The sequence below is a fragment of the Acinonyx jubatus genome, chromosome D3 (genome assembly GCF_027475565.1).
Source record: "Acinonyx jubatus isolate Ajub_Pintada_27869175 chromosome D3, VMU_Ajub_asm_v1.0, whole genome shotgun sequence".
In the NCBI taxonomy this organism is placed as follows: Eukaryota; Metazoa; Chordata; class Mammalia; order Carnivora; family Felidae; genus Acinonyx; species Acinonyx jubatus.
In genome coordinates this window covers 44,477,455-44,500,456 of record NC_069392.1, presented here as the reverse complement: position 1 = coordinate 44,500,456, position 23,002 = coordinate 44,477,455, and the positions used below count along the sequence as shown (strand labels likewise).

Sequence of the window (23,002 nt, the reverse complement as noted above, 5' to 3'; positions counted from 1 at the left end):
CCCATTCTTTGAAGGACTCCCCCCTCCACCCCATCACTGGACATGACTAACAGGTAACAAAACTACCTGGCTCAAATGTTCTCCAGCAGATTGCAAGGTGAGGGTGGGGGGCATGGCAGCTTCAGGCTCTGAGTTGTGGAGGTGGCCAGAGGGAGAGGCCTGCTGCCCTGAACCAGAGATGTCTGAAACAAGTCAGCAGCAGGGGCTGTAAGTTTTATTGTTTGCTGTTGGGGCAGGAAGAGGACAGGACAGAGTAACAAGGAGATGGGAAGGGATATCCAATGTCACCTGCTGCCACATCAGGAGGGTAGGTAGGGGCTGTGGTATGGAGTGGTTTATGTGCAGTAAGGGACCACCCCGAAATGGGCCTGCTGGGTGAAGACCATAGAGACGGGAGTAGGGGGGAGGTTTAAGTTAAAAACAAGGAAAAACCCACAAAACGATCAGCTTTGCATTTGGCGTGTTTCCTGTGTCCATCTAGGTTTGACTGGGGGAAATGGAGGGAAAGGAGTGACCTCTGCCGTCACTGGGCTGGCTCAGGCCCCCCTGGGGCAGCTGCTCTGGGAGGCGGGGGCCCCTCCTCCCCAGTGGCTGCTCTAGCCTGTCGGCTCGGTTGGGTTCCATCTCTTACCTAACAGTCCAGTCCGAGGAGAGGCCAGTCTGGGGGAACCATGTGAGGCAGAGCAGCTAGTGCTAGCCTGTGGGACATGTGGCTGGGTGTGGCTTCCCCACAGACATTTGTGCATGGGGAGAGCTGGAGAGGCATCGCAGCAAGTCTGAGGAAGCTGGGCTGGCAAGGGCTAAACCCACCCCTTGTGGTTGAGGGTGAAAGGGCAGAAACTCACGGTCTTCTAGAACAGTCTGTGGAGTGGCCTCCTCTCCACACAGACTCAGGCTCCCTGACTCCTAGTCAAAGCCCTGGGATGTACCAGATTATGGGGGCTGCTCTGGCAATGACCATCCCTTACCTCGGTCTCATCCTCCTTTACCTTCAAAAAGCTCAGGTTAAGGACAAGCAAAAAGAAGCCTTTTGACAAAAATCTTTCCTTCTTAGCATCCCTCCCAACTAAATTAAAACTTCCCACTCAACAAATCCACAGGCCAAAATAGTTTAAAACTGTCTTAAAAAAAATGGACCAAGTTCAGCTTGCTAACTTTGCTGAAAACTAAATGGCCCCCCCTTCAAAAATACTAGCCTGATTTAAGACACAGGAAGGACCTCGGTGGCATGTGTTACCCTATCAGCTGTCCCTCTGAGCCTGGCAGGAGATTCAAGGCAGATGGACAGTGGGGAGCTCCGTGGGCAATTTTAGATGCTAGTGGCCTTGCTCCTCAGAAAGGCTTTCCATCTGCCAGGCACTCACCAGGGAGCCGAGCAGGTGGAGAGTCTGGGGTGGCTTATCAGAGAGCAAGTGACAGACACCAGGAGGCGAAGGTCAAGAGCATGTTTACTTCAGGTGACAGAGACGCTCCAAACACTATGCTTCGTTCCCAATTTGCTTCACGAACAGTGGGCGCCCCTTACATGTTGACTTAGAGATCACATTCGTCTAGCCCCCACCTGTCTTACAACTGAATCCAGCCAAGGAAATGTGTTGGCAAAGTATTTAGTACGAAGTTAACTCTAGGACTCTGGAGCAGGGGAGTATTCAATCTGTTCTCTCCCCAGCTGTTCCTTGAATTCCTGTCCTGTGTGGCGATTTTTTTTTTGGCTCTGCTAACCAAAGCTGTGCACGCTCAGCTTCCCTGTCACCCGTTCTCTGGGGTGACCGGAGAAGCTCCCACTCTGTGTGCAGATGGGGACAGGGGCAGGGCATGAGGTGACTGGTGACATATCTGCATCTACACATACACACATGTATATAGAAACAAAATATTTTAATTCTTTTTACATGGCCACAGGCTTTCTTGTCAGGTGAACTCCAGCAGGCACCTCTCGTGGCTGCGAGGGGATGGTGTGGTGACGTCATCCCAGCCAGTCCATATAAGCTACAGTCCCCATTCGGCACAGCCAGCCTTATGTGGCAGATACGTCGCTGCCTCCTCAGGTGACCGAACCGCAGCTCAAGAGCAGTTTATCCCAGAGGTCAGAAGCCTCGAAACACCCATCATGCGTCTTACCCCTATTCTGGAATCTTATAAAACATTTATATATATATAGCACAATAAACGTGCTTATTACGCACTCTAACATAGAGTACAGGAACACACACCACGGAGCACAACCCCAGCCGTCTCCACGGTGGGAAAAGTGCGAAGGTCAAACACATACACAAGGTGTGGCAGCAGAAAGGTATAGAGCACCACGCTCCATGCCTTTCCACACGACCCGACACCGCAAACTTGTCATCTTTGTCCCATTGGTGGTAGGAGCATTAACAGAAACTACGTCACCTTCTAAGGGCAGGGGATGCCAGACAATCTGGTGTGGAGCGGAGAGTGATTACGATCCAGAGCTGATCTAGAACTGCTCAAGGTCAGCCTGGCTCATGACCCCAGGTGGAGGTCTGCTCTCTGGCGGGCGGGACCGGCTTTGGGGGCCGAGGGCTGACGTGGTATCTGTCAGACACACACATTCTCACACTCACACGCTCCGGGGGAAAGTGCATTTCCAAGAGCTGATACGAAAACAGATTGGCACACTCTTTTGACACAGTGAGGGTATGTTTTCAAAGCGTTCCCCCAGCTGCTGCAAATTCTTCTCCCCGCTCTGCTCTAGAACTTTGCACTGAGTTGGACCAGGTCTGGAGAGAAGGCCCTGCACCGCACTGGCGAGGTCTGTGCATGCCTGGGAAGAACAGCAGGGAGGGGACAGCTGCAGAGTGTCGCCAGGGGAAAGGCCCTGTGCCATCTTACGCACGGTTCTCCCCTTCCCCTGCTGAGTAATAAACTGCTCGTGGGTCATCCCAGCTAGCCAGACCAAGACTCCCTGAAAAGTTTCCGGTACTGCCCTACACGAAAACATGTGGAGAGGAAAAAAGGCTGGTATGTCGAGTTCTATTTTTGCATTTCCAGTAGTAAGTGCTGTTCTGCAAGCTCAGAGGAAGTGGTCCCTGGCCGTTCTTAGGGCCTGTGCTAGGAGCTCTGCACCAGGCGTCTGTAATGGGGCATGACCTCGTGCTCCGGCAGATGAAGAGCAAACTCCAAGGCCACTAACACTGGGAATTCAAAGGCAATCAGTTCTCGTCTATTCAGCCGGAACTTCTCTTCCAGTTTCTGCAACAGAATGAAAGGAAACCAAGAGCATATCAGCTTTGCAATCAAAGTCCTTGCCTTTCTCCACATGTAAGCTCCCTACCCACCAGCCCATGAGTGTTTACAGAGAAACCCATTATAGGCAAGACTGTGGAGGAAGAAAGGGAGGCAGGCTTCAGCTGTACTTCCCGCTCTCAGTCCTGGTGAAAGAATCAAACGTCCCCGAGGACCCACGGTCCCACGACTTCATTTACTCTCTCAATAATCTTAGTACAAGATCAAGTACATCCCACAACTTCATTTACTCTCTCAATAATCTTATAAGTTCAATGTGACATTTATGCCCACTTTACAGAGGAGAGAAAACAGGGTCAAGAGGGTAAATAGTTGAGCCTAAGGTGAAATGGGACAGTAAATGGCAACGCTGAGATACCAACTCAATTGAGATTTCAACTCCACCTGTTACAAGTAGCTTATTCAGGCTTAGAGGGAAGACTAAAAAGATCGCACATCACCTACAACAGCAATGACCACCTGGGAAGTTCAGGATTGGGTGGGCGGACTCTATGTAGTTTGGTCCTTTCACACACGAAGACCCAAGACCTGTTGAGATCAGCTCCAGGGTGTCATACAGCCTGAGTGTGTGCATGTGAATGGCCGGAGCACGCGGCTGTGTTTAGCTTGCACCCAGGGGCTCCCCGCTGGCACCAGAATACACACCATGAAGCACCTCAGCCATCTCCGTGGCTGGTGGGGGGGGGGGGCGGGGGAGTGCGAAGGTCAAACACACACGGTTTGGCAGCAGAAAGCACCACGCTCCATGCCTTTCCACGTGACCCAACGCTGAGAATTGGTCATCTTTGTCCCATTGGTAGTAGGGGTAGAAACAAACTATGTCATCTAAGGGCAGAGGATGCCAGACAATCTGGTGTGGGGCGGAGCTCAATCCACCCAGCTGTGGGCGCTGCTGGAGTAGAGATGAAGGAGAACGACCAGGGGAGGGTGGGCAGGGAAGGCCCTGTTTTTGCCAGGACACATTCTGCTCTGGCTTAGCCGGTTTGGGCTTAAAAAACAGAACAAAACAAAACTCCCCCGCAGAGCCATTGGTGGCCACTGATTATAACAGGGCTGGGACCCTGTGTCAAATTAACTGCTACTGCAAATGTGAAAACCACTGCCTGTATATCCTGCATGGACACACTGTCTGGTCTATTACTCGGCTACAACTAAATGTACACAACCTCACACTTGTCAAGATTATTAGTTCAGTTAGTATCTATGTAAACCTGTTGATTCTCAGATTTAGTAACCAAAGTTCCCCTCCATGTTCCTAAAAGTATATACTATACAAGCTAGAGGATTATGCACCATTTCTTAGAAGCAGCAAAGCACTGACCTAAAGAACATTCTTTCTTCCACTGATGGATGAACGGATAAACAAAATGGGCAATACACATACAGTGGAATATTATTTAGTCTTAAAAAGGAAGGAAGTTCTAACACACGTTACAAAATGGATGAATCTTGAAGACCTAATGCAAGGAGATAAAGCCAGTCACAAAAGACAAACAGTGTGTGATTCCACTTCCGTGAGGTCCCTAGAACAGACTAGCTCAGAGAGGCAGAAAGCAGAATGCTGGTGGCCAGGGCCTGGGAGGCAGAGGGAGTGGAGAGTTATTGCTTAATGGGAAAAGAGTTTCAGTTTTGCAAGATGAAAAGGTTCTGGAGCTGGATGGTGGTGATGGCCACAACAATATGAGTGTACTTAATACCACTCAACTGTAAACTTACAAATAATTAAAATGGTAAATTAAAGCAAAAAGAATGCTCTTTCTTATGTGGGGAATACCTACATTAGCTTCCTTTCTGCTCTCCTTTGCCACGGAGACAGCTGCACAACTAGACATAAAGGGCATCGTGTTAGGCACGTCTTGTGTTTTCTGTATTCTGAGGTTTGACATCTGGGGCCTTGCTGATCCTGGAGGCACGGCCACTTTCAGGGTCAGCCAATTCCTAGAGAGGGTGGACAACCTGCCTGGGGGCCCACCTTTCATACCCAAAACAACCGATCCAAGGCCTGCACCCCAACCTTCTCTGGGCCTCTATCCACCCGCCCTAATGACGCAGGGCCAGGAGGTAAGTAGGGCGGCCCCCATGCCCTAAAGTCTACTGAAATTAGTCTAACTATCCAGTCCTAAGCCTGCTTAGGCTGCCTTGCCTGTCCCTTCCTGTGGAAGCCAGAGTGAAGACTCCTGCCCCCAGTATCCCTTTCTCCCTCCGCCTCCTAACCAACCCTGGTACTTCCCCACATGGCCCCCCCAAGGTATGCTGCCTACCCCGCCAAATGCATGTTGGCACCCTATCCTCTAGCATGATATTAACTGGGAGGCTTTAGGACATGGTCAGGTTGAGGAGCTGATACGTGGAGTCCTCACAATGTGACTGGTGCCCCTGTAAGAAGAGACCAGGGAGCCTGCTTGCTCTTTCTGTGCAAGGGGAGGACACTGCGAGGAGGAAGCCATCCACAAGCCAGGGAGATGACTCTCACCAGGAGATGAAGCAGCTGGCACCTTGGTTTTGAACTTCCCAGTCTCCAGAACTGGGAAAAACCAATATTTAAGCTGCCCTGTCCATGGTATTTTGTTATGGCAGAGCTAAGAGACTTCTTTTGGGAATTGTGTAAGCTAACTTTTCAATGGCAACTGTCTCCTGATCTGTTGGCTTTACTATATCTCAAATTTTCTATGAATACACTGTATTTTAAAACGGGCATTCACATATCCATCTAAGATCAAGGTTGCTTTTCTTTGATGGGGCTCTCCTTTAAAAGAAGCTACTACTGAATCAAACCCACACCTTTCCCCAAAGACGAGGCAACTAAGGCCACAGGAAGCCAAGGTCTGATGGACACGCTGTGGGTCACATTGCTCTTAAGTCCACTTTCCGTTACAGTGGCTTCTGTGGCTTTGAGAATAATTTCACCCCTCATGGTGTCCAAAAATTGATTTTTATGGCCAGACCCAATATGGGGGGGGATCTTGTCAAAGTGGATCACCCCTCTGTGTTCTAGGACAGCCTTAGATGTGGGGCCAGACATCTGCTGCAGATGACCTCACGGCCCTGGTCTCGCAGTGGCTACTAACAATCGGAATTCTGGGCGGGATCATCGACCAGGCTCTTCCCAGGTGCTCCCTCAGCCAACAGGACTCAGGTCACTTACGTCAATTAAATGCTTGACTTCGTGTTTTTTGAGGTCACTTCCGATTTTGGCTGCTAACAGTACACATGCTCCAGCACAAAGCTTCCGGTTCTGTTTGTTTAGCTTTCCCTTGAGGGCGAGCTTCTCAAAATAGACAAAGGCCATGGCCACCGTGGGCTCCTCAAAGCCGCAGTCCTCCTGGGCAAGCTTCCGCATCTCTCGCTTTAGACTAGAGAAAGACAGGAAGAAAGGAAGATTATTAGAACTTGGGAGTTTCAGAGGACCCCAAAGAAAAACATTAATCCATCCTGAAAGCATTTCCTTTTTCTCATTCCCAGAATGGTGACGTGGAATCGGACTAAATCCCTAGGAGTAAGAAAATTCCATTACATGTGGGCAACAGACTTAGGCTGCTGGGGCTCTTCTCTGCTGGTGGAATTGTATAGACGATGTCAGTAAGGGACACAGAGGACCCCACTGAACCCAGGTGGCGTCTGAGAGTCTCTGGGAACTAGGAGTAGAGCTACCCAAAGGGAAAGAGGAAAACTATGATGGGGAACTATGATCATTCCAGAGAGGCACTTTCAGAAATAAATTAGGTGCTTGGTATCAACTCTGCTGAGTATCAGTCACGTTCAAGAACCATGACAGAAGAGGAGTTTAGGCTAACAGCACAACAGCCAGTGAGCTTAGGAACGCTGCCCAGCTAATGGACAAAGTGTGAAAACTTTTTTTTCTTACGTCTCTGGCTTGGAACATGCCAGAAATCAAATCAGTATTGGGAGACACAGCATGTAAATATTGGCACATACTCCAACACTGTGTTGGCGTATAGTCTAGCCCTCATCGCTACACGCACTGAAAATCTGTCCTGGCACGCAGATACAACATCAGTCAGCCCCTCTCCAGCCTGGCAGATGTGGGTCACCACAAAGTCAATCCAATCAGCTGTAGGGGAAAACAGGCCTGATTTTACTTTGGCTGTTTTACTAACTGCTTAAAGCTTAAAGGTAGGGCTTGGCTGTCAACTCTTGGGTGGACGACTGTGGGTGAAGCATTACCTCAAATGCTGTGATGCCTACTCTTTTCTGTTTTGTCTACATTGGAGAAAACAGGGAGTGGTAGGTTTCCTATTCTGAGTTTTCTGTAACATAACTCTTACTGAACTGATTGATTATTCTTTCACTTAAGGAAACCACCCTCAGATGCATGTCAAGAGCTCATGTCAAGAGCTCTGCCATCGGTCCTGCTTCCCTTGGCTCTCACTCATGGAGGCAGGGGTCAGCCAGCATCAGATGAGCTTCTTTTTGCTGAACATGCCTGTGTTTTATTTCCCCAGAACTACAGGAAGAACCATCATACAAAGCGTGAGCTTAACGCATGCCAAGTGAGAGTCGGAATGGAAAGGAAAGTTCAAGTGGATGTCGATCCTCACATACCTCCTTATTTTGCTGAGTGTTAGTTTAATGTGAGGAAATTTCTCCTTGAAGGTCTCATTCATGTCCTTCTTGAGATCTGAGGGTTTCACATAGTCAATGACGGTGGTCTGTAACACATCAGACAACCCGGGTCACTCATTAAAATAAGGGTTCTGGGTGGCAGTTACGTATACGTTACAGCCACCTCACAACTTCTGACACCACCAAGCAATGGGAAAGCCAAGAGGAGAGCCACAGCATGGGCCCTGTTGAACCCGAGAGCCTGAATGGGACATGGTCTCTGGAGATAGATGGAATCCCTGTGACAACAGGACCTGGTGACATCTGAAAACACCGGCCTCGAGCCAATCAGGAGTCAGTGTCTGGAAGGAGTGGAGCCCCTCCTTCAGTTCCTGTAGTTCAGCCTGTTATTCATACAGCATAGTGTTTACAGCATCGAGTGTGGACCCACACACGTGGGTTCAATCCACACTTAACTAGTCGTCTGGCTGTGGGACACTTCCACAACCCCAAACATCAGGTTTCACATCTGTAAAATGAAAACAGTTAACAATGCCTACTTCATATGACTACAGGAGAAGTAAAGTGCTCTGTGAGGTGCATGGCATACAGCAAGCACTCGATAAATGTTAGCTATTATTTTTTTAACTGTGGCAAAATATACATCATGTAAAAGGTACCATCTTAAGCATTTAAAAGCATGCAGTTCAGTGGCATGAAGGACGCTCACATTGTTTTGCAGTCATCACTGCCATCCGTCTCTAGAAATTTCATCTTCTTGCAAAACCAAAACCGTGCACCCATTAAACAATGCCCTACCCCTCCACCCCCCACCCCAGCTCCTACTGGCAACCACCATTCTGCTTTGGACTGGACTTCTCCAGGCACCTCATTCAAGTGCGATCACACAGCATTTGTCCTTTTGTGCCTGGCTTGTTTCACTCACTATCGTGTCCTCCAGGTTCAACTGCAGTGCAGGGGTCACAATCCCCTTCCTTTTTAAGGCCGAATCACATTCCATTGTGCGTACTTGATGTCAGCTATAGTTAATAGTCCTTTAAACCTTGGGTTTCCTCCTCTCCCCCCACCCCACCCTTTTAGCAGGCTCCATGCCCAACGTGGGGATTGAACTTACAACCCCTAGATCAAGAGTGGCATGCTCTACCGACTGAGTCAGCCAGGTGCCCCTCCCCTCCCCCTTCCTCATCCTATCCGTCCTTAAGACAGGTTCCTCCAAGCCTCTTCTGAGTAGCCAGGTCTTCCCTGCTCATCTGTGCCCTACACTGTTAACTCTGAATCAGACACAGTCTCTGGCTCGGTCTCACCAGCATAGCCTCATCCCCTCTCAGAAGTGTGCTTTCAAAGGGCAGCAACAACGCACGACGTCTCTTCTGGCTGGCCATAGCCAGAGGCAATAGCCTTCGCCAGGCAAAGCCAGAAAAAGAAGAAACAGATTCTGACAAGAAGGCCCGTTCTCATGGATGGCTGCTGCCAGCCTCTTCACGGGCAAGCCTGGCCTTTTCCAGAAGATGCGTCAAAGGTTTCCTCAATGGTTCTAACAAAGGTTGGCAACTATCTGTAAACACCTCTATTCAGGAGATGCTTGGTTGGGCAGGATGTTCATTTTTATTTTCTTCAGGATTTTAATTTTTAAGCAATCTCTACACTCAGCGTGGGGCTCAAATCCTCAACTCCAAGATCAAGAGCTGCACACTCTAGGCCTGAGAGGGGCCAGCCAAGCACCCCTGGATGGACAGGATTTTAGCACGGGCACATGAAATGCCTCTGGTGTCAGTCAATAACCAAGAGGAAACAAAGAGCAAACATGTCCAAATTCACACTGATCTGAACGGCACCTTCTGAACAGCAGCTTTGGGGACTAGAAGCAAACCAGAGCAACAGTAACTCAAACAGTTGCACTGAACTTGTTCGGAACTTTCTCAAATTCTGGGTGGAAGTAGACTTGGGGCAATGCCCGGAGTCCTTCCTTGGAGCCATGTCTTTCTGGCCCTATCAAGAAGGCTCTCCCTCAGCTGGCCCGGGACATGCCCGTCCTGGTAGCCACCGTGTGCACCTGCGACGTGCCAGCAAGGGGCAGGGGAGTGGTGATGCGGCAGCAGTGTGCAAACATACACATGCACACGCACTTGCATGCAGCGATGTTCTGCTGAGCAGCGAGGCAGAGTGCACGGGACTTCACGGAGGCCACTTACTGCCAAGGTCTGGCAGAGAACGCTTCCCCTGTGGCAGCCCTCCAAGATGGCTTTGTCATCCCGAACAAACATCTCCTCTGCGCCGAACAGGATGTAAGAGTTCTCACTTAGGAAACAGGCAGAATGGGGAACTACGTCTGACATTCTTATCTCAAGCTGGACCCACCGGCCAATCAGCCAATCCTTCTGTTTCCTAAATACCCAGCCCCCCACCCCTCTCTTCTACCCCTCCCCAAGCATCCTGAACTCTGTGACAGCCTCTCCTACTCTTCCTCGGCGGATGAAAGCTCAAGGTTTGCTGTGACATAAGCAGGCTCAAGCAAACACTCATGGGCCCTTGTTGGGGACTGAAGCCCTGTGAGCCCCAAGCAAGGATATCCTAGACTGGGAAGGGGTGGTCTGGATCCTTCTCTGTGGCAACCACAGCAGCCCTGCTTTCCTCGGTCTTCTATATAGATCACACAACACTGCTTGCTCTCTCACCGGCAGAAAAGCAGCTTGTAGGTGCGTTCCAGCCACCTCATCTCACAGATGTGGAAGCAGAGACTCAGAGGGGTGAAGGGGTGAAGGCGTGAAGGGGTGAAGGGGCAGGGCCAGCACTGGGAGCCGGGTCTCCCAGCTCGCCACATGCACTGACTTCCTGTTTCCCTTCTCTATCGGGCCAAAATGAGAGCAGTGGACAGCCTGAGACTGCCAGCAGGTGGAAACGTCTGGGTGCTGGTCAGTGGCTCTGCCTCCAGCAAGCTGGGCAACTCCGAGAAAGACGTTTGACCTCCTTGGGCCTCACCTTCCCTTCTCTGAAATGAGGGAAGAATACCTCCTGTGGCTGCTTCATAGGTTTGTTTACACTGAAGATCAAAGAGAACAGAACGTACCTAAAGGACCCTGGAGAATTTTATCGAGAACACGGACATGGGAGATGGCACAAAACAGGGTTCTGCTCCAGGTGCACAGAGTCAGGGTGTGAGGGTGGGGCCCTGGATCTGCATCATGATGTCACCCAGGTGACTTTCCTACGCATTACAGTCTCCTCCCCTGGCTAGCATCCAGGCCACTGTCCCAGTGATTCATCTTCACATACGCTGTGGCCTAGATACCCAGCCCTCTCCTGGGAACACGCCTTTTGTCGTACTTTCTACTCCTTTACAGCTAGGATTCCAAATACAATTCTGGTGCTTCCTGTCCGGTGCTCCAGCACGAGGAGGCAGCACTGAAGCTGAGGCCATGCTTCTGTTGATTCTGCTGCCAAGAAAAGTCATGGCGGGAGTCCTGGTTTCCCACTCTACCGGTGTAGACCACAGCAGGGCAGCACGGATCTGAAGCCAGGTGCAGTGGCAGCTTCCTAGAGGTGGAAACACCACCATGCCTGAAACCAGCAGCTGGTATAGCTTCCCAACCAGCAACTGCGGGGTGTGTGTGGGGGTGCTATCAAGGATGAGGCAAGGCGCAGCTCCCCTGCTGGCCTGGCTCTGCAGAGTGGGCTCAGGATCATTCCTGAAATCCCAGCTTAGGTTGTCTTGTCAGCCTCCACAGTGATTCTAGAAGCTGTTTAGTGTCCTGTGATAAATCCTTTTCTTTGTAAACTAGCTCACAAGGATGCTCTTCTTCGTAGTTGAACCATAACTGATGCACACACTACATGGGGTAAGGGCAGAGCTGCTGAGTCCTCTAAAGGCCCCAATGTCCTCAGTTCCCTGGGGCACTGAGTCTTGCCCCGGGCCCTCACACACCACTTCCTGACCAGTCCTAACTTTAGAAGGACCCCATGAAGACCAAGAACCCCACTCAGCCTGCAGCCCTGGGCCCAGTCCTTTCAGGGGACACTCTTGTTTTCACAAGCAGCCGTGTCCTAGCTCTTAGGGTACAGAGCAGGGAACTACTTTTCCTGAGGGCAGGAGAAATAGACATGTGCATTTATTTCAAGGCTGGCCCTGGAGATGGGGGGGGCGGGCAGGGGGAGGGCCAGTGAGCTGATGCTGTGAATCCCCCGACCAGTGCCTGTCCCCTAGTGAGGGCAGCACACGGCAGCCACAGGGATGGCCAAGCCCTCGAGTTCATCTCCTAGAGCTGTAGAAGCGGCACTCCATCACCCTGGTGGAGTTTCCAGCCATATGGCTGTGCCCTTGCCACTGTTCCCCCAGCACGGAGTGGAAAGCCTACTGGCAGCCTGGTCCTCCGCTTATTATTTGGCCGTCACTGGGCTACTCTTTGGGTCTTTTCTAAAGTAGATATGGTGCATTTTGGGGTGGGGGATCTCTGCAAACCTCCACCTGTGTCATTTCCTGACCTCCAAGTGGTTGGCAGCCTCCAGGATAGTGTGGAGAGGGAAGGTACGGGATAAACATGAGAGAGCTGGGCCCAGCATTTCCAGGGTGGCTGCTCTGACAAGTCCAAGGGAATCTGGGGAAGGGGATGGGCATACGGACTCCTGGAGGCTTCCTGCTGCCACACCTGAAGCAGGTGCCCAATGACACCACCATTTCAGTTCACTTGCTTACATGGATGGCGGTGAGGCAGGCTGGCTTCAGGGGCGCTGAAATGCCTCCAAGACTCAAGACTGGTAGGATGGTGGTGGTAAATTGTGGACGTATCTGAGCACCTAGGCGGACTGAGAATGCAAAAGTGGTTGCATTAGTTTCCTGTGGCTGCTGTAACCAAGCACCATCAACTGCGAGGCTTAAATAACAGAAATTTATGGTCTCAGTTCTGGAGGCTAGAAGTCTGACATTTAGGTGTCAGATGAGTTCTGTTCCTTCTAAGACTATGGCTAGAATCCTTCCTTGCTCCCTCCTAGCTTCTGGTAGTCCCAGGCATCCTCTGGCTTGTACATGTGTCGCTGTAGTCTCTGCCGATCATCACATGGGGTCCTCCCCATGTGTCGGTGTTCACATGGCTGTCCTCTATCTCTGTTTATAAAGACACCAAGTCGTGTTGGATTAGGGCCCACCTTACTCCAGTACAACTTCATCTTAACTAGTTTATATCTGCAAACACTCTATTTCTAAATGAGGTCACAGTTTGAGGTACTAGGGGTTAGGACCTCAACCTGTTTTTTGGGGACACCATTCAAGCCAGAGCAGTGGCGCTTGCTCATAATGGTGCTGCTACACAGCCTCTCTGTTCTTCCCAGGCTGGATGTAGCTGCCCCCACTGGCCTTAGCTCTGACCCAGGCAGGAGGTGTTTGTTGGCCTTGGCCTCAGTCTGAGGGAGTACTTTCCATGGCTCTCTCTTCGGTCTTACTTTTGTCTCTTTTTCTGAGCTGTGGCTCTGTGGGAGAAGATCACAAACTCTGGAGCCAGAACCCCAGGATTCTGTGAAACTGCTAAGTGTTCTCTGCTTCAGTTTCTTCTTCTGGCTTCTCCATCATCTGCTTTATGTCAACAGCTGCAGGGCAACTGGCCATCTGTAAGGCTCAAATTCAACTGCTTGGGGTACACAATCAGGGCAGCTGAATGGGAAGCCCCCAAAGTGACCCTCTGCTTCCAGACCCTTACATGCTGCACCCTTGAGCCCACTGCCCCATACTGGCCCCGCATGGACCAGACTCTGTGTATTGGGCAAATCACCCTGAGCCCAGGGCCGCTATGTCAGGCAGTTTCCAGAGATGACAGTCCTTGCTGTCTTCAGCTCCAGTTCCCAGTGAGAACCACTCTCTGGAATACAGCAGCCACAGTTCCACTGCGTGGTCCTATCTGTCTTGGGGGGCCATAAGAGATTTTGATAGGCTGGACCTCCTGACCACCTGGAAGGCACCTCTCCTCCTTCCAGTGACAGAGGTGAGTGAAGGTGGCAGTACTGGAGGCTGAGATATGGGCACGGGGTAGTTACTCATTCCTTCTGGCTTGAGAGACAATGAATTAAAAGTGAGGCCAGTGCTACGTACCAGCTCTCCTACGAGTCTAACTGTGTAAAGACTCCCAATGCCCAGGTTTTGCCAGCACACATCACTACAAATCAAAGTGCTAATAACCAGGCTGTGGTTCCTTCCTGGTCTGGGACAGACCAAGTGACCACTGTTTTCCATGCCACCTAATTCTAGGCCATAGGATTTGCCAGACGTAGGGCTCCTTGTGGCCCACTGCAGAGGCTGACAGCTGGGACAGGCTGCATGGCAGGCAGACAGCTCCAGCCCTGTGGTGCTTGCAATTTTGCAGAGAGGGCCATTCCACTCTTGGGATAAGAGGTAGCTTCAGTGCACTTTCGTGCAGCTGCCTGGCTGCAAGGAAGCTGTGTGTGCACAGCCACATAAAAGGGAAGAGAGGAAGGTCAGCTGGGAGGAGACTATCCCAGACGCAGAATGTCCTGAGACGCAGTTCGGAAGGGGACTGGCCTGCTTGAGATAGGAGGCACAGTCAGGAAGGCTCAGTGGGGGGCTGACACCACGGCTCCCTTCTGAGATGACAAGAAAAGATGGTAAGGCCAGAACTTAGTCATCTAGCTGGAAAAGTCTACCATATCTATTGTGGACATACTGAGACACCTTTTGCTTTTTAAAAAAAAACAGAGATTGACTTATGTTAGGAGAGAAGGAAATGACCTTGACCCGCACCTGGCCCATAGCACCAGTCACAGAGCTGTGCAGTGGGGGCCTCACAGTGGGGTTGGATGCAACGGGAGACAGTAGAGGCAGGCAAGGCAGGCAGGTGTGTGTGGGGGGTACATGTACCCCAATGACAATGCCGGAGAACAAAGAGGGGCTCAGAGCTGGTCTGGTTTCAATAGAAACAATATAAAAGGTGCTTCCATTTTGAACCTGAGAACTTTCTCCTTCCTTCTCTATCCTCCTGCCGTGCACATCTCTCCAAGCATTCTTACAAGCAGCTCTGAACAGATGTGGGCTTGCTGTAGACTCTGCTAAGGTTCCCCTCTGGGTCACAGGATCCCCTGGGGGCAGAACATTCCAAAGGATGGGTATCGGGCAGTGATCTCTGCAAGCTCCTTCCAACACCAACAGCCACTGCACGGCCGGGGCTATCCTGCCTGACTGCACTTGTCCCCTGTCCATCGGCGCTCCGAGCTCAGCAGGGCACTGGGAAGCAGATGTTCTGTGCTCGCTAAGGTAATTAAGCAGAGTGGTGGCCCTCACCTAGATCAATCTAACCACGAACTGCTGTGCATTTCAGCTCTTCTACGCATTTTTCCTTTTCCCTAAGAGGACAGTAAATCACAAGGAAAACTATGGGAATGAGCAGAGGGCCTTCGCAGCCCCGGGCAGCATTTGTTGCTATTTCTACCCATCGGATTCCAAATACATAATCCCGGATTTACTCTCCCTCCCTTCCCCTTAGGGGAGCAGCTCTTCAATTTCCCTCACCAAAATGAAACCGTTTGCAAATCAAGGAGAGAAACCACAGGAAAACTGCTTTTGCTTCAGGGTTACACTCTTACATGGATTTGCCAGGAAGGGCAAGGTAGGCATAGAGCTTCAGGTATTTGTCAAATACTTATATGGTCCTATAGAAACTTCTAGAGTCCACTCACCTGAGAGGACACTGGGTAGGTGTGGCTTTAAGTTCACACACATACATAATGTATTTGGATGCACTTTTACTATTTTTTAAAATGTTTTATTTATTTTGAGAGTGAGCGAGAGTGTCTGCGGGGCAGAAACATAGGGAGAGAGAATTCCCAGCAGGCTCCATGCTGGAGATTAGGATTCTCTCTCTCCCCCTTCCCTGCTCATACTCACTCTCTCAAAATAAATAAACCTTAGGAAAAAAGAGATCACAAAATGGGCACTAAACCTGAAATAAACACATAGAAAGGAAGCAGATGCTACATCTTGGTAAAATGTAAAGCTAGTATTTCATTTTGCATTATTTTTATAAGAAAAAAAAAGATTAAAAGAAAACCACAATACTGATGCATGCTACAGCATGGATACATGCTGAAAACATTATCCAAGTAAAAGCCAGACATAAAAGGCCACATGGTATATGATTCCGTTTTTATGAAATGTCCAGAATAGACAAGTGTCCAGACACAGAAAGTAGATTAGTGGTTGCCCAGGGCTCAGGGGGTGGAGGTACAGGGGCTTCTTTTGAGGATGATGAAAATGTCCTGAAACTGATTATGGTGATGGCTACACAACTTTGTGAATATTCTAAAAACCACTTAATTGTACACTTTATTTAATTTTTATATTTTAGTAGGCTCTACGCCCAACATGGGGCTTGAATTTACAATCCCAAGGTCAAGAGTAGCATGTTCCACAGACTGAGCCAGACACCCCTGAACATTTAAAAAAAAGTGAATCGTAGGATATGTGAATTACATCCAATAAAGCTGTCACACACAACCCCTTCCTCCCAAAAAAACCCTAAAACCAAAACACAAAATGCACCACATAATGCAATAGGGCATTTAAAAAGGCATTTTATTTTGGGGCACCTGGGTGACTCAGTCGGGTGGAGCCTGCTTAAGATTCTCTCCAACCCCCCATTCTGCCCCTCTTCCCACCTTATGTGTGGGCTTTCTCAAAATAAAAAAAAAAATAGTTGTATTTTAACACTTGCATCAAAAGCTGTGGGACAAAGATCCCACTGCTCAGCTTCTGTGCAGGTGCCTGACAGATTTTCCCTGGAGCTGGGGAAGCTCTAAAGCCCTTCCAAGTCTCCAGAAAGGACTAGCACTTTGGTTATTGTAATGACACATTACTTTTCCTAATGAGGGTCTCCTGAATTGAAGGAGCTTTTAAAGCACCTTGAAACCTGAGGGCCTTACAGGGAGGAGCCCCTGGGGCTCAAGCTACTTCATCTTCTCTATAAACCCACACTGCAGACAGGTAAGTAGGAAATCAAGACAGCTTGTGGTGAAAAAGACATACAGTGAGGGAAAGCTGGGCCAACTGCCTGCCACACAGAAGGCTGAATTCATCTTCCTTTGGTTGAGTCTTTATTATCCACTGCTCAGCATTTCCTACTGTGCGGAAAAAGTTCTAGGACACATTCCCACAACACTGGGGAGGTCTGGGGGTAGGAAGGAGGGGTTTTTCTAGGAGTATTTAGACTGTAATATTAAGTAAATACAAGCATAGGCACTTTATCAAGAAGATCAATCCAAGAGGTGTCCTCTCAAGAATGATATAGATATCGTAAAGGTTATTAGCCGTTTTTTTTTTTTTCTGCTGTCAGAACAGGTCGAGAGGGACTTCTTCCTGAGAAAGGAAAAGGATCCAGAAATCCATTCAAATAACCTTAACTCTGTTGGCACTAGCTCAGTCAGCTCTTTTGCCTACTTTCTCCTCTTAATTGCTCTCCACACCCAAAAAGGGAAGAAAAAACAAAACCACTACTGACTTCAGCTGCCAGGTTCTAATGATAAACAACCACTCTCTGGTGAAACTTTAATGACAGGCCAGGCGGCACATAAGGCAGGAAGCCCCTGCTTCTGACTCGAGGCCTCACGGCTGCCCTCACCACACTGAGAAACACCATCATTAAGCTAAGGCCCTGTGAGAACCCACATGCAGCCAGGAGGCTCAACATACTTTCCTATTCTGTGGTCACCGTCTAGAAACTTTAGGGCCAAAACCACAGGCCCTACTTGTAGCTGAGACTTGGTTTCCAGACCTGCCCCAGGAATCTTTTTTTCTTTACTTCAAAATTTTCCCTTTGCCCTTTCACGGTGGCTAATAGTGGAAGTGACCTGCGTACATCAAGGTTAAAAACCAACCTAAGTCTATGTGTGAGGCCAGTTTTAAAGAGGTGCCACTTAAACTTTGTATGTAACAGGCTTCTTTCTAGGCCTCAGGGAATTGTTTGCCTCTGGAACGCTTCCACTTTAAGACATGTCCCAACTGTGGCAACACAAGCGGCCTTTTTATATCACACTTAGAACACACAGGAATGAAAATATATGTCCAACTACATCCCGGCTCGTTAACATCACCTACATAATGACTCAGAAAGCCTACTCTTAGGTATTTATCTGTCCAAGAGAAATGAAAATATATGTCCACCAAAGACCTGTAGAAGAATGTTCATAGCTGCAATATTCATAGTGCCTCCAAACTGGAAACTATGGTATACCCATACAATAGAATCCTACTCAGCAATTAAAAAAAAACAAACTACTGACACCTGCAACATGAGTGAATCTCACCTATTAAATCGTATGAAAGAAGATGGGCCCAAAAAAAAAGCACATAGTATATGATTCCACTTATTTAAAGTGCCAGAGTAGGCAAACTAGTTTATGGTGACAGAAGTCAAAAGAGCAGTTGCCTAGGGGCACTTGGGTGGCTCAGTCGGTTGAGCTTCCGACTTCAGCTCAGGTCATGGTCTCGCAGTTTGTGAGTTTGAGCCCCGTGTCAGGCTCTGTGCTAACCAACAGCTCAGAGCCTAGAGCCTGCTTTGGTTTCTGTATCTCTCTCTCTCTCTCCCCCTCCTCTGCTCATGCTCTGCCTCTCTGTGTCTCTCAAAAGTAAATAAACGTTAAAAAAAAAAAAAAAAAAAAAGCAGCTGCCTTGCCAGGAACAGGTGGGAGGGAGAACAGGATGGAGAGGAGGGAACTAAGGGGAAAGAAATGTTATATCTCCATTAAAGTAGAGGTTACAAAAATCATGTAACTGTACATTTAAAATGTGTACATTTGATCACATGTAAATTACACCTCCATATGAAAAGAGAAAAAAAGTTAATGGCTGCCACTGGATGTGATGGGGTGAAAGGTTTAGCTCATCACTTTCAAGGCTGCCTGATTCTGCAGAGGCCACACAAACATTTCAGACCCTGAATTTCCACAGAAACAGAACACTCCAAAACACTGGACAACAGTCCCTGGCTCTCCTGAGGCCTCTGCTGGGCTGGCCTCACCTGAGCTGCCCTGGGGACCTCAGGGAGATAAGCATAGGCAGCAGGACCCCACAGGCCTTGGGAGTATTAAGGGAGATGGGCATCTTCCAGCAAAGGCCACTACAGGAAGCCCCAGAGAGGGGAGAGAGGAGCCGGGGTGCACAGACTTTGTACAGGTCTGACGTCCACCCGCCGGGGGTGCCCTGCCAATGATGAGGGTTCACATCCCAAGAGGAAAGCTCCAAGGCTGGGTTTGTCTACACAGAGGGCCTCACACCCACCTACAGGCCAAGATGTGCCTCAGACCCTCAAAGAAGGTTTTCAACAGCCTGGGTCAAGTAACCCTATACCTCTGTCTAACCTGGTAGCCAGAGCCTATTACAAGCACAGTTCCCTGTGCTCGGGGTCGAGTAGGTATCGAACGTCTGTCAGGATCATCATTCTATGGGCCTGCCTTCTCCACCTGTGCGTGTGTGGGAATGTACATGTATGTGCATGTGCGTAGAGGGAAGGACAGTGACTTTTACTGTTAAAAATCTTGATTTTATACACTCGCTCTCTTCCACCCCTTCACATGACAGTCTTGTGCATGGGCCCCTCCCACCAAGGCCTGGCAAGGCTGCTCCTTCTTACCCCTCACACTCCCCTTCAATGCTATGTCCTCAGGGGAGCCTTCCTACAGGCCGGCCTCCAACCTCCACCCCCCAACCCTGCCCCCATCATCTCCTAACCACTTTTCTTCACCCTCCTCCTGACTGCAGTGACTTGTCTACTTGTTCACTGTCTGACTTCCCCACCCACTAGAAGGTTGACAAAAACACTATGTAAGGGAGCACCTGGCCTGACACATAGTAGGGCCTCAGTCATTGGCTGAATTGGACAAATTCTATGAGTTCAAGCAAACCAACACGAATCAAAAACAAAACGCTCGCACTTACTCGTGCAAGTTCGCTGCATGTGAAACAGCTCTATTCCATGCCTGCTTCTAAACAGGAAGTTTCCTGGGAGCCAGTCTGAGGCTCTTTGTAACACACGACCTGCACATCAGTGATAGAGGACTATGCTGGAAAGCAAATGCCCCACATTTTATCAAAGTACCAATATCTGTGGCCAGAGTAGGAGACGTACATCTTATGGAGCTGACTAGGAAATGCGGCTCACAAGCAATTTCGTTCTCTAAAACGTGTACTGTTACAGGAAGCACAGGCTGTAGATTCAGCGTGGTGAAATGAAAAATGAGCCAGTTGGGAACATAAAACAAGGAGGATAGGACGTATATGCTGACTTGGCGAATCATCTGGCACACCGTCCAAGGACGAAAAATCATCTGTGTGCACAGGCACGCAAATGTAGACTATGGCCCAGAACCTTAAAGCTCACAGTGAAATCATTTAAAGAAAAGAAGATGTAGTACCAGCCTGACACCAGGCCTGTAGAAGGAAAGGTCAATGTTATCACTAGACAGAACATGATCTAGAGAAGAGCTTCCTACCAAACCCCAAGGTCAATCAAAAATAGTGCCCCCCTCTTATTCTCTTGGTTACCTAGAAATCTGGTAACCTGTTGGCCCAAAGAACTATTTTCATGCCCTACCCCAAGGTCAGCAGTTCTGCCACTGACTGCTGAGGGACATGGGGGTCACGGGCCAAGTGAGAAGAGGACCAAGCCAGGAGTTCTAGCCTCGGCCCCCACTTCCTGTCTGGCAACTATGACAGCCTCACTCAAACTCCCCGAACCACAGTTTCCAGCCCCGTCACTTAGTGAATAAAAAGCAGTGAACATAAAGAATCTTAGTCTTACACAAGCCATGACGTTTCAGTTGCTCCCTCCTTAACATTAGGGTGGTGATTCTGATAATTTATTACACACTTGTGGGCTAGCTTACATGAATAAACTCTGGCTTTGTGAAAGAAGTAAATCATCTTTTTTTTTTTAAGTTTATTTTTAGAAAGAGTGTGAGCATGGGGGAGGAGCAGAAATAGAGAAGAGAGAATCCCAAGGAGGCTCTGCGCTCTAAGCACAGAGCCAACATGGGGCTCTATCCCATGAACCGTGAGATCGTGATCTGAGCCGAAATCAAGAGTCAGATGCTCAACCAACTGAACATCCAGGTGCCCCAAGTAGTATATAATCTTAACAGGTCATAGAGTGGAATAAAAATTACACATGGCTCTGGTCTTGCTTTCTGTGTTTAGGAGGTGGGGGAAGAGGATGGGAGAGTAAGAAACAGGCAATTTTAAACTAAGCACCTCTGGTAATTCATTCAGACTCAGCACAGCGTATTAGAATAGGATATATGCTGGAAAGCCACCGGCAAGGTCCCGAGTTCTGCCTGCTGTTCCTCTGATGTCAGCCACTTGCCAAATGTTCAGGGGAGAAGGAGAGGCTGGAGCGTGGAATGCCACTGCTGAGAACTCTCAGCTCAGAGCGCGTGTGCAGGGGCTCGTTCAGTAAATGGGCTCCCGGCCCTTGCTTTTACAGACACATGAGCCCAAAACAGAAGAAGGACCCTCTGCTCGCTCCCAAAGTTAAGGCCGTGGAGAGCGACAAGGGTGGTGGAGGAACAAGGGAACCAGAGCCGGGTGTTGTGAACTGTGCCCGCCCCATCTGGGCCCATCAGGGAGGCAGCAGGGGCATTCCGGGTCAGTGCTCTCCCACCCGATGTGTGTGGCAGGCCTGGTGTGGCAGGTTTCCCACAAGCTCAGCTCTCTCCTCCTCCCACAGCTGCCCAGGATCTGCCGGCCGCTGAGCTGGGGCAAGTCCGCCCCAAGAAAGGACACACGACCCCATCAGGCCCCACTGGTGTCTGGAGAAACGGCAGCCCAAGTGGTGGGAAATGGTGGTCAGCCAAAAGCAGAAACCGAAATTACACAAAGGGAAAAACAGGAAGAGTCCATGAAGTAAAAATGGCAAGGGAAGATTTTGCATTTAACGCCCACATCGCCCTACCTTCACTCTCCCAGGAGATAATTCTGTCATCGGGAGCCCAGTGCCAAACGTTTGCTCGGAGTGCACATGGAGGCCTCCAGTCACCATGGATCTCCAGACAAAGCTGAGCTTGATGGGCCCGGTCCTCCCCTAGCGGGGCCTACGAATGTATAAGCTCAGTTGTGTCCCCTCAGAGGTGAGGTCCCCAGCACCGAGCTGGGGGCCAAAGTGGTGTACACAGGCCAGGTGACCAGCCCGTGCTAGTCCTTCCGTAAGCAGCTCACACTGGGGAGACCTCAAGAAGCTTCCCTGGCCAACCAGCGTTTGGGCTGGCTACCCCAGAGAGCAGCCATCTGTTAGGGTGAGAATACCACCTCCAAGCTACTCCTCAGAGGCAGAGGGGGTGAGCAAAACGGACTGTTTCTCCCCCGCTACTCACCATGTATGAAGGAAAGATCAGAACTCGCTTGTGCTTGCCACAAGGCCACTGGGGGTCATCCAGGAGATTTGGGTCATAGTCCGTGAAGTCTCCCAGGTCACTACCTAAGGATCACACATAAAATGATCAATAGGGGCCCCAGACTCTCAGAAGCAGAGGCGGGGTACAGGGGGAGTGCAAACGCCCAGTACAAAGTTACACCGATGCAAGGCTGGCCTCAGGCCATTTAGCCCAGAGTCACATCGCACACTCTGACCCGCAGGATACGTCTCTACATGCCAATGAACTGTATCCCCTGCAAAAGGGTTCACCAAATACTTAACATTCCATTGTGACAGGTTTTCCACCTTAGAAAATTATGTATGAATCTCCCTGACCTGGGAGAGCACAAAACCTCAATGGGCGTGAAAGATACAGCAAACAATGAGATCACAAAATGTGGCACTAAAAAAATGCATTTGCTAAACCTGCAGATCAAATTGGTAACTCCAGTGGTGCCATGTGAGCAGCACATTTGTGGTGTGAGCGCCTCCAGGCAGGCCACCATGTCTGTACAAACACAGACAAGAGCAGGCGCCAGTGCAAACAGCTGTACGTGGCCAGAGTCGGTGGATACACCAGGACAGTATGGCCAAGCTCAGCACCTGGGCAGGCCTGAGGAACTTCTAGCTCACCTGGAGTTCCTCCAAGAGTGGAAATAATACTGCCTCATACAGTTTTCTCCCTTGTTCACTTCTTACGGAGGTGTGGAGGCCAAGCTGGAAGCAAGCAAGCCTTCCTTCACAGGCCATGT

General features: G+C 49.6%; 1 protein-coding gene across 4 annotated transcripts in view; it reads right to left on the bottom strand.

Moving 5' to 3' along the window:
• Nucleotides 1-1,859: 1,859 nt before the first annotated feature.
• The window catches only part of CABLES1 (Cdk5 and Abl enzyme substrate 1), a 113,061-nt gene continuing 91,918 nt past the window's right edge, over nucleotides 1,860-23,002 (bottom strand). For 3 of the 4 annotated variants that reach the window (XM_027068636.2, XM_027068635.2, XM_015080021.3), the window contains 4 exons: nucleotides 22,210-22,313; nucleotides 7,834-7,940; nucleotides 6,416-6,623; nucleotides 1,860-3,216 (listed from right to left, as the gene is read on the bottom strand). In XM_027068636.2, the coding sequence (XP_026924437.1) occupies nucleotides 3,076-3,216; nucleotides 6,416-6,623; nucleotides 7,834-7,940; nucleotides 22,210-22,313 (560 nt within the window). In that variant the 3' untranslated portion in view covers nucleotides 1,860-3,075. Of the gene's footprint in view, nucleotides 3,217-6,415; nucleotides 6,624-7,833; nucleotides 7,941-12,256; nucleotides 21,931-22,209; nucleotides 22,314-23,002 lie in introns of those variants that run through there. The other variant, XM_053206274.1, reaches the window with a different exon arrangement.